The following is an 11,312-nucleotide window of genomic DNA, read 5'->3' as shown; positions in this document are numbered from 1 at the left end:
ACTCCATCAAAAAATTATTAGACTTAATAAATGAATTTGGCAATGCAGCAGGATACAAAATTAATGCCAAGAAATCTATGGCATTTTTAAGGTCACACCAATAGTGAACTTACAGAAAGAGAGATTTAAAAAAAACCCAACAATCCCATTTACCATTGCACCAAAATAATTAAGGTACCTAGGAAGAAATTTAACTAAGGAGCTAAAAGATCTGTACTCAGAAAACTACAGGACACTGAAAAAACAGATAGAGGAAGACATAAACAGATGGAAGAACATACCATGTTCTTGGATTGGTAATATCATCATCATTAAAATGTCCACACTACCCAAAGCAATCTATAGATTCAATGTACTCCCCATTAAAATACCAATGGCATATTTCACAGACCTAGAACAAACTCTCCAAAAATTCATCTGGAATAAAAAAAGACCCCAAATAGCTGCAGCGATTCTGAGAAAGAACAACAAAGTAGGAGGGATCTCAATACCAGATATCAAGCCGTATTACAAAGACACTGTTCTCAAAACTGCTTGGTACTGGCACAAGAACAGACATATAGATCAATGGAATAGAATAGAGAACCCAGAAAGTGACCCAAACCACTATGCTCAATTAATATTTGACAAAGGAGGCAAGAGCATACAATGGAGACAAGACAGTCTCTTCAATATTGTGTTGGGAAAGTTGGACAGATACATGCTAAAAATACTAGACCACCACCAACTTACACCATACATAAAAATAAACTCAAAATAGATAAAGGACTTAAACGTAATATGGGAGACCATAAAAATCTTAGAGGAATCCACAGGCAGCAAAATCTCACACATATGCTGAAGCAATACCTTCACCGATACAGCTCCTAGGGCAATGGAAACTAAAGAGAAAATAAACAAATGAGACTACATCAAAATAAAAAGCTTTTGCACAGCAAAAGAAACCATCAACAAAACAACAAGAAAGCCCACTGCATGGGAGAACGTATTTGCCAATGTTATCTACGATAAGGGTTTATCCTCCAACATTTATAGGGAACTCATACAACTTAACAAAAGATAAACAACACAATCAAAAAATGGGCAATGGACTTAAATACTTTTTGAAAGTGGACATAAGGAAGGCCAAGTGACATGAAAACATGCTCAAAGTCACTAATCATCCAAGAGATGCAAATCAAAACGACAATATGGTACCATCTCACACCTATCAGAATGGCTATCATCAACAAATCAACAAACGAGAAGTGTTGGCGAGGATGTGGAGGAAAGGAACCGTTGTGCACTGCTGGTGGGAATGCAAACTGGTGCAGCCACTGTGGAGAACAGTATGGAGTTTCCTCAAAAAACTAAAAATGAAACTCCCATTTGACCCAGTAATCCCACTTCTAGGAATATATCCCAAGAAACTAGAAACACTTATCAGAAAGGATATATGCACCCCTATGTTCATAGCAGCACAATTTAACATAACTACGATTTGGAAACAGCCTAAGTGCCCATAAGCAGATGAGTTGATTAAAAAACTGTAGTACATCTACATCATGGAATACTACACTGCTGTAAAAGGGAAGGAACTCCTACCATTTGTAACAGCATGGATGGACCTGGAGAGCATTATGCTAAGTGAAATAAGCCAGTCAGAGAAAGATAAATATCACATGATCTCACTCATTTGTGGAATATAATGAACAATGTAAAGTGATGAGCAAAAACAGATCCAGAGACAGAGAAGCATGGATCAGACCGTCAAACCTCAGAGGGAAGGTAGAGGAGGGTGGGGGTAAGGGGAGAGATTAACCACCAAAGGACTTGTATGCATGCATATAAGCATAACCAATGGACACAGACACCAGGCGGATGAGGGCATGAGTGGGGGGATTTGGGGGGGGGACAATGGGGTGATAAGGATACATATGTAATACCTTAATCAATAAAGAAAAAAAAAGATGTTAAATTGAGATTTTTACTAGTAGAATGCTAGTATCACCTCGTATGGCATGACTATGGGTCAAGAGAACAATATTCCATAATCTTCTGCAATACTACAGTATAGAAATAACTGGGGAAACCAAGTTGCAGTATTTTTTTACAAAGCACTCTGTGGTATTGAGAGTTCAGAGTACAAGAAGGTACTGTTGAGCTGACTGAAAAATACTAGTTTGTCTTGCAGAGCAATGTTAACCAAACACATATATGTTGGAATCATTTTCTACATTATATTGCTTCTAAAGACTATAATTTAATTACCATAGTTTCCCAACTTAAAAATATGAAAGTAGAAGTATAGTACTCTTACTAAGCTGTAAAGGTACATACTAAGGAAGATGCCCAGACAGTGAAGGCTTTGGAAACCATTTTTTTCAGGAATGGCTAAAGGAAAGGAAAGATGGTTAATGAGAAGATAATTAGAATTTGGTCTTCCAAATATGTAAATAGGAAAAAGATTAACTTTTTACTGGAGAAACCTGGCAGATAACACCTTAATCAAATGATCAAAATGAACATCAGGATATGTGGGCCATCTGGCTGCAACATCTGTCACACCATTGATCACACCATTGATTTGGCTGATCTGGCTGGGTAGGCAGGTGTCCTCTTCCTCCCTCACTGCTCCATGTGCATCCTTCCAGAAGCTGCAAGCTTGGTTGAAGAGAACATTCCCATATAGAGGAGAGGACTGTATTCCGGTCAAGGTTACATGAGTAGCTGCACCCCCCTGCTAAAGCCTCCATCAAGATCTCAAAATGAACATCAACAGTAATGGAATAAAACAAAATCATGTGTTGACTGGCAGGATTCAAAGAGGACCTGAATCTAATCAGAAATAAACATCAGACAAACCAAAAATTAGAAATGGTTTATAAAATAACTGGCCTGTGATCTTCAAAAGTGTCATGAGTATGAAAGTCAAAAAGAGAGTGAAGAAATTTTAGAATGAAGGAGACTACAAAGGCAGTACAAATAAATATAACATGTGAATTTGAACTAGACCCTCTGCTATAAAGGACATAATTGAGACAATTGGTGAAACTTGAATGAGGTCTGAGGACTGGATGGTAGTATTATAACAATGCTAATTTTATTATTTTGATAGTCATATTGTAGTTATGTAGCAGAAAGTCCATGTTAGAAGCATATATACACTAAAGTACTCAGGGGGCATCAGGTCAACAACTAATCTCAAATGGTTCAGGAAAAACATTTTTTATGCTATTCTTGCAACATTTCTATAAGTTTGAGATTATCACTTTTAAAAATTTAAAACAAGTATTCAGAGTCATGACATCACTTAAAAAGTGGAAAAAAAATGTGAATAGCTGTGGCTTGGAAGAAGACTTCTGTTTGTCTAGACTGCAATGGTCGGCAAACTCATTAGTCAACAGAGCCAAATATCAACAGTACAACGATTGAAATTTCTTTTGAGAGCCAAATTTTTTAAACTTAAACTATATAGGTAGGTACATTGTTATTAACTTAATTAGGGTACTCCTAAGGCTTAGGAAGAGCCACACTCAAGGGGCCAAAGAGCCGCATGTGGCTCATGAGCCACAGTTTGCCGACCACAGGTCTAGAGTCTCTAGACTCCAGAGAGATAAACTAACATCACTGGGTAGAAATTACCAGGAGGCAAATTTCATCTCAGTATAAACTAATACAATTAGAGTTGTCTGAGAACTGATCAACTGTGAGTCAGTGAGTTCCCTGTACAAAAAAGAAATTAAATAGATAATGGAAGTTCACTTTACAAAGGTATTGCTAGAAAGCATTTTTCTTTGGAAGGAAAGCTAGACTAGATGATGTAAATGTCCTTTTCAACTTTATAGGACTAGTATGTCATGGTTCTACTTCTTTTAAATAACCCTCTGCTTTGAATCCTGAATAAGCACTGTCCTAGAATAATAAAGACCTCCTAGGCACTGCCCCTTTCTTCAGAGCCCTGCTATGGTCTTCAGTAACACTAAAGGCTTCACTTCTGCAATAAAGATTAGTAACTGGCCAGAGTATTCAGGGACTTTAGGAAATCTCCTTTACCCAAAAGAATTCTACTCATCATTCAAGACTTATCTCAAAGGTTCCCTATGCTGTGAAATTCACTGGATTCCCCAAATAGTTAGTGTCATCCACTTTGTATAAAAGCACTGCTACTTCTAGAGCAGGACTGATTGATTCTATTGTATATTTTTAACTCCTAAAATACTTTTCCTTAAAGAAGAGTGCAAAAAGTTTAACAATTTTTTTATGCATCAAAAATTATGTGTGTAGTCATCTACTTCTACTCCTATCCCTAAATTTTGCACTCCTGCAGGGCCTGGAAGCTATTATTATTATTCATTTTTTAATCCTTCCACAGGTCTTGCAGTGTTTGAGCCTCGAGTAGGCTGGCACACTAATTATCATCAGCACCCATCAAAGAGCTTAGAAACTAATAAGGTTCCAGGACAAACAAAAATATATGTCTCCCTTTCTCTCTCTTTCCCCCTCCCACTCTCTAAAAATTAATGAAATATATAGATATCAAAGATGAGCAGAACCACAGAAAGAAAATACAGTACAAAACTAGCGTAAAGGATACAGAGACTGGGGACTTTTTGAAGTCAGGACTCATGTTTCATCCATTCCTGTATTTACAACATCCAAGCACAGTACCATAATATATGCTCAAGAACCACTTAATGAATGAAATAGTCTCACCTTTAAATATGTCTTTTATGAGTGGTGCTACTGCTGTATTGAAGATTTCCTCCTGCTCAGTAGAAGGGTCAAACACAAAGTCGTAGGTGAAGGATTTGTCAGTGCCAACCACCACCTAGAGAATAATGGAGACAAAGAGGAATAAAAAGATGAAAGGTCAGACCACACCCCTCACTGTCCATTGGTCTGAGGTGTTCCGATGCAGGCCCGGGACTGTTACGCACCTGCGGTTCTCCAGGTACAAAGGAAAGGCACATCTGACAGCCCTCACTAATCTCTTTGGGAACCAGAGGGCGACATCGTAGTGCCACTCTTACAGGAATTCCCTTCACCTCTTCCGTCATGCTCCTACCTCAGCACCGTCTCTGACGGAAAAAAAGAAAAGAGGCTTGCTGATGAATCTCGGTGGGTTGGCAGCGGTGGGAGAGCGTCCTCCTTAGTCCCGATCCTCCGCAGGGGATAGGGGATGGGTTACTGACCTCAGCGTAGGTGAGGCAGCTCCTTCTCTCAGCAGGGTCGCAGCCGCTGGAGTCACTCTCCCTCGGATTTGGCCACGAGACGGCCCGGCAGCCCGATACTCTAAATTAAACAGCGAAGTGTCGTCTAAAATGGAAAGGAAAACCCCTAGCGGAGGCGACAACAAAGACCCACAGCCCCAGAGTACCGGGAAAGGCAGTTCCTAAGGTGTCTCCCCTTCACTCGCCAAACTGAACGTACCTTCTCTTGTCTTCCCGCTGCCCTGTCCTAACCGGAAATTTAACCGCCAAGTTTCAAATTGGCCCCGGAGACGCCAGCCAATCGGAGCGCAGACAGCCGGCGGGAGGTGCACGCACGTCGGCGTACGCAAACGCTTTAGGAAGGGGTGGGCCTGCGCGCCTCACGTTGATCCCGCCCCTGGGGACCCGTCGTAGCATCTGCTTCCGGTTCTCAGGCTGATTTGGCGGTGAGGAAAACCTGCGCTGGCTGAGGCCTGTTGGCAGGTGAGATAGCAGGGCAGTTACGTCTTAGAATGCGCGGAGCTCAGGCAGGAGGCGGCGAGGGGATTTGAAGGTGACAGGTGGTGAAGGAAGGGTTGATATGGGGACCGTCACAATTACCGATCACATCTAGGGAATGTGGGCGGTGCCTTGCCTCCCGTCCCAGTGTGGTAGGCAGTTAGACTTGAGCAGAGCAAGGAGGAAGGGCCAGGTACCGAAGGGCACCAGGGTGGAAAGCCCCGGGTGCCTAGCAAAGGACAATTGTAGGGTGGGACCTTGCCCCAGGGTGAACTTTCCTCCCCTGGCATATCCATGGTCAAGCGGTTTGGACCCCCTGACTTTTCCTCCCTAGAGATAACATCTAAGCCTCAGTTTTATTTCATCTCCAAGCCCAGATAAGCAACAAAAGCAGCCACAGCTGACCTCAGGACCAGCTGCATTGGATAATGAGCCCCCCCACTCTGGTGCCATCCAGTCAATCAGTAGAGACCTAGACCCTGAAAGGAAACACCTGGAAAACTGCTGAATAGTCTATTGAGATCTTCCCCTTGGACCGCCCCTAAAATCTCCACCATGAAAACCCTTAGGACAGAGTACCCAGTGCTCTCTCCCTCCTGGGAGCACTCCAGCGCCTTTCCCTTTACCCCTCCACCGCCCTCACCATTATCTTCCTCACTTCCAAGCGCCAAGGGCCCTTCCTTTACTTCTATAACTTGTTTCCTAAGCCCACCTCTTCTACAAATTACTTCTTCCATTACTTTGTGATTTTATAAATAAATGTTCTCTTATAGTTTCGGTCTTGACTGTAAATTCTTTCTTAGCCAGAATTCAAGTACCAAGGTTGCTGAACCTAGGTACCATCTGACCCCATGGGTGTACCACCTGGTGCTGTTCCTGCCACCTACAACACCTGTGGATAGTTGGAGTCAGCACTCCCTTGGACTTTGAAAGTAGACAGATCTTTGTAGATGCCATCCTGCTTGCCTCTTCTCTAGGTTGAAGAGAGTAGCATCTATTTTGCAGGTTGTGAAAAAGGACATCATCTCTATAGAGGACCTAGAAGGTTGCTTGGCATCCAGATATCCAGCAAAGTTCATTGTTTTCTTCCATCTTCTTTCTTCCTTCTTTCCACCAATCAATCACCTAGAAGTGGATTGATACCATAGGTGAAAGCCTTAGGTCGGAGTTGTTTTCTGAAACTTGCTGGGCTGCTGTCCCTTTTGAACCATCTTTGTCAGCTTTGATTCACTTTTCCATTCTAGGGCCTTGCCGGAGATGGACAGCCGGATTCCTTATGATGACTACCCAGTGGTTTTCCTGCCTGCCTATGAGAATCCCCCAGCATGGATTCCTCCTCATGAGGTGGGAACCATCTATACTCTTGAATAACTGATTTTCCCCCTTGGGCATGGGATGATATATGAAAGGTAGGATAGCAGGGTTAGAAAACTCAATAGAGAATGATTCTTAGCCTTTGTTGTAGCCAAGGGACCCAGAAATTGGATTCTGAGCAACTGGGCCCATTGGAAGATTCTTATGGAATTCTCCTTCCAGAGTACATTCATACCAGAGAATTCTGAAAATTCAGAGCCCTGCTTTCCATTCTGTCAAAGTAAAGAAGTGGAGAGCTACTGGACTACTAGCATTTCCCCAAGGTATCCACCTACCCATTTGGACAGTGTTATCTGTTCTATTTAAACTAAGGCCATGACTTTACCTTTTCCTGACTTCAGGGTGATACATTTGTGTTCCAGATGAAGATGGTTATAAAATCTAAGACTGGTAGTAAGATTTCTGGTGTTGCTGTGTCTTGCAGAGAGTATACCACCCAGACTACAACAATGAGTTGACCCAGTTTCTGCCCCGAATCGTCACACTAAAGAAGCCCCCTGGAGCTCAGGTGAGTTAATGGAACAATGATGTCTTATTCCAGGCTAGATTTGTTCACACCAGACCCAGAAGTTAGCTGTGGTTGGGATTACAGATTGGGAAGCAGGTAGGGAGGTAAGGAAACTACCTTTATTGGGCAGAAAAGCTGAGGTACCATTTCCACAACTTCTGACTTCTCTCTGAGGGACACATAGCCAAGCTATCATATAGTGATGCTACTAGATATTCTTGTGTTTATTGTCAATATTGAGCCCCCATTCTGTGCTCTTGTCTTGCAGTTGGGATTTAACATCCGAGGAGGAAAGGCCTCCCAGCTAGGCATCTTCATCTCCAAGGTGCGTGTACCTGGTAGGCAATATGGATAGCTACTTCCCTTTGTTATCAGATTGCAGAACTGTGATGTCCCAGGGCCTGGGAGGATGATTTAGTAGACTCTTAGAATGGGGCATAATGAGGAAACTTTCCCACTTAAAACTTCCCACCTGGCAAGCATCTGTTTCCCTACATTTTCACGCACATGTGCGCGCACACACACACACACACACACACACACACACACTAGCACCTTACATTTGGATAGCACTTAATTTCACTTACAGTCTTTGAAATTACCCCACCTCAATCAGACATATTCTCTCCTTACCAACAGGTGATCCCAGACTCTGATGCACATCGAGCAGGACTTCAGGAAGGGGACCAAGTCCTAGCTGTAAATGATGTGGATTTCCAAGATATTGAGCATAGCAAGGTGAGCACAGCACTTGGGCTGTGGTGAGGCAAGAAGCGATCCCAGGTAGGACAAGTTGGAAAGGATTAGCCTAATCTGTATGTAACTTGGTAAGAAAGAATCTCTCCTGAGGAAGTGTACCAGAAGGAAGCAGCTGTTAGTGACCCAGAAGGTTGGAGTGGCAAATGACTTTCCTCCTGTTATGATTCTCTCCTGGGTCATATCTTCATTTGTACCAGCTGTTTTGCTCCTTTCAGGCTGTTGAGATCCTGAAGACAGCTCGTGAAATCAGTATGCGTGTCCGCTTCTTTCCCTACAGTAAGTGTCACTCTCTTTTGTCTTACTTGGAAGGGCCCTGGGTAGAAACTCTTGAAGTCCTGATTATTAGAGCCCTGATTATATGAGTCGGGAGCTCAGGCCTCAAAATAACCTGCCTTTTTCCTCCTTCTTTTCCCCAGATTATCATCGCCAAAAAGAGAGGACTGTGCACTAGAGAGCTGCAACCCACAGCCCTTCACATGAAATCTTCTAGGACAAGCTGGGCAGGCCTCAGGGAAGCCACATAGTCTCAGACATTTCTGAGACTCCCGTAGGACCCTGTTTTCCCTCCTCTCCCTCCTATTCTCTCCTCCAAAAAGTAAAATGCCATGCTGAAGAAATGTTGGTGTGATTTTTGGATGATACTCATTGAGTGTAAAATGCTATTGAGACAAAAATAAAAGCTCTTTCAAAGATAGGAGTCACAGGATGTAACAGAGCAACACTATACCTACTTTACAGTTATCTCTATCTGCCCAGAACAGCAGGGAGGCTGGGGAATCTTAGCTACAGTAGAGCTGAGGAATGGTATAGGGTGGAGAGTACTGGAGGAAACCTGCCCTTTCCTCTGTGATCTTTGAACATTTCTCTGCGGGGGTTGGGGGGTATTAATATTGTTCTGTCTTCTCCTTTCCCTGATTCTTTGATCTGGAACATAAACTAAGGGAGAGGCTTAGGTGCATTTATTTTCAGGGATAACAGTAAGAAATTGGTTCCCAATTTCTAACTTGTAGGTTGAGTAGTTCTGACAGCTGACTTCCCCCTTTTCTTCACCCCAGCCCCTAAATAACCTTCTGCCATGTTTTTAGTCCTTTAGTTACAATCTTTTGTTAGAGATTCCAGGCCACACTTTATGTCATTTCCATTGGCATGTTCAAAATACCCATTCAGAATAGAAACTTTTCTAATGAGGCATGGGATAAAATTCTCCAATAATGAAAATCCCAATTTTTCTTTGAAAGAATCCTGGGAAGCTTAAATATATATTTCCAGGCCCTTCCCCTGGAGAGTGATTTTGTTGGTCTGAGATGGAGCCTAGAAATCTGAAATTTTAAGTAAGATAAACAAGTCTTCAATTCTAAATACAATAGTAGTGCTATATCTCTATGAGGAAGTTCTGGCTCTTCCTGTAAATTCATCCCAGCTCTGCTATGGTACTTCTTCTAGAGGAGGCTTGGTGCCATTGTTAGGTGGCAACATCCTTGTGAGCAGAGCTAGAGGCAGAACTCATTTAGCAGTCTCTGTATTTCCTGGAAATTCCCTTTTACTCTGTTCCTATTGCTCTGCTGCCCCCCAGTGGCCATCTGAATAAGAAACTCTTACTTGCACAAAGGCATATTGCTTGAGTCCACTGAATGTTCAGATCCAAGACTATCCCTATTGTTACCACTCATCTAAGAGGTGTAAACTGTAAAAAGTCCCAGCCAGGTACCTTGGGCCTAGACCCCTCCTGCCCTAAATTGGTTCTCACTCTGTGGTACTTGGAATGGTTCAGGGTTGGTTGGAGCACCAGATGATGCAATTGCATTGTGGAAGTACAGTGGGGCCTTACGAGTGTCCCGACTAACGAGTTTTTTGAGATACCAGCTGTCTCTTGGCCGATTTTTTGCATTGATATAGGATTACATAGGATGTGGCAAAAGAGGCTTTGCAGGTGTAGTTAAGTTGAGGATCTTCAGATGGGGAGAGTATCCTGGATTATCCAGGTGGGACCAATATAATCACAAGAGTTCTTATAAGACGGTGGTTCTCAACCTTGGCTGCACATTAGAATCACCTGGGAATCTTTTTTAAATCCTGATTTCTGGGCCTCATCCTCCGGAAATTCTGTTTCTTTGTTATGGATGTTGTGGCCTCACCCCATAACAAAGAAACAGAATTTCCGGAGGATGAGGCCCAGAAATCAGGATTTTAAAAAGATTCCCAGGTGATTCTAATGTGCAGCCAAGGTTGAGAACCACTGATTTAAACCATAAACCTGAGGGTGGAGGAAAGGACTGGTCCTGGGAGGCCCAAATGCAATAAATTCATCAAATTAGGTAGACGGCCTAAGCCAGCGGTTCTCAACCTGTGGGTCGCGACCCCTTGGAGGGTTGAACGACCCTTTCACAGGGGTCGCCTAAGACCATCAGAAAACACATATATAATTACATATTGTTTTTGTGATTAATCACTATGCTTTAATTATGTTCAATTTGTAACAATGAAATTGGGGGTCACCACAACATGAGGAACTGTATTAAAGGGTCGCCGCATTAGGAAGGTTGAGAACCACTGGAAGCTTCAACAGGAACAATGACTTTTGATGCCTGATGCATCAGAGGGCTCCAGTTAGATTTCAACCACTGGAGTGTGTCAAGGAAAGTAATAGAGAGGTGCCTGGGGTCAAATCTCAACTTTCAGGAGCAGCTTCTAGGAGACAGAAGAGGAATTCTGATTTTACGATCCCTTTCACCTAAAGGCAAACCAGGGAGTTGCTTTGGGCTGAGTTATTCCCTTGTCTCTTCAATATTAGGGAGAGAAATTGGCCTCGCCATCAACTCAGCAAGGGAAGTTTGCCTTCTCTGCTTGTAGCTTTCTACCTCAGGAAAAAAAAAAAAGCTGGAATAAAGTGTGGGGAGCTGATATAGGGTTGGCAAAGTCACAAACAAGTCCCAGCTTAGAGGGCACAGTCCTCTTAGCATAATTAGGCTTGACCTTATAAG

The 11,312-nt window shown here is 42.7% G+C and overlaps 2 protein-coding genes across 2 annotated transcripts in view; one reads left to right on the top strand and one right to left on the bottom strand.

Moving 5' to 3' along the window:
- The window catches only part of LOC106724172 (chromosome-associated kinesin KIF4A-like), a 16,606-nt gene extending 11,319 nt beyond the window's left edge, over nt 1–5,287 (bottom strand). The window contains exons 1-3 of the mRNA XM_014530505.1: nt 5,175–5,287; nt 4,920–5,060; nt 4,696–4,810 (exon numbers count right to left, since the gene is read on the bottom strand). Coding sequence (XP_014385991.1) covers nt 4,696–4,810; nt 4,920–5,039 — 235 coding nt within the window. The 5' untranslated portion in view covers nt 5,040–5,060; nt 5,175–5,287. The remainder of the gene's footprint in view (nt 1–4,695; nt 4,811–4,919; nt 5,061–5,174) is intronic.
- Nucleotides 5,288–5,571: 284 nt separating this feature from the next.
- On the top strand, nt 5,572–8,948 carry PDZD11 (PDZ domain containing 11). Its single transcript, XM_005882848.2, has 7 exons — nt 5,572–5,675; nt 6,935–7,034; nt 7,489–7,572; nt 7,841–7,897; nt 8,212–8,310; nt 8,547–8,607; nt 8,748–8,948. Exons 2-7 carry the CDS (start codon nt 6,948–6,950, stop codon nt 8,780–8,782), a joined length of 423 nt encoding a protein of 140 aa, XP_005882910.1. The 5' UTR covers nt 5,572–5,675; nt 6,935–6,947; the 3' UTR covers nt 8,783–8,948.
- Nucleotides 8,949–11,312: the final 2,364 nt, after the last annotated feature.

Source organism: Myotis brandtii, unplaced genomic scaffold, assembly GCF_000412655.1.
Source record: "Myotis brandtii unplaced genomic scaffold, ASM41265v1 scaffold741, whole genome shotgun sequence".
Classification (NCBI taxonomy): Eukaryota; Metazoa; Chordata; class Mammalia; order Chiroptera; family Vespertilionidae; genus Myotis; species Myotis brandtii.
This window is presented reverse-complemented; position numbering and strand designations above follow the sequence as displayed.

What these genes read in the sequence shown, in the direction of transcription:
- PDZD11 (XM_005882848.2), top strand. Translation starts at nt 6,948, where the DNA reads ATGGACAGCCGGATTCCTTATGATGACTACCCAGTGGTTTTCCTGCCT. An exon ending in CATGGATTCCTCCTCATGAG is followed by an intron (nt 7,035 to 7,488) that starts GTGGGAACCATC and finishes TGTGTCTTGCAG; the next exon opens with AGAGTATACCACCCAGACTA. An exon ending in AGAAGCCCCCTGGAGCTCAG is followed by an intron (nt 7,573 to 7,840) that starts GTGAGTTAATGG and finishes CTTGTCTTGCAG; the next exon opens with TTGGGATTTAACATCCGAGG.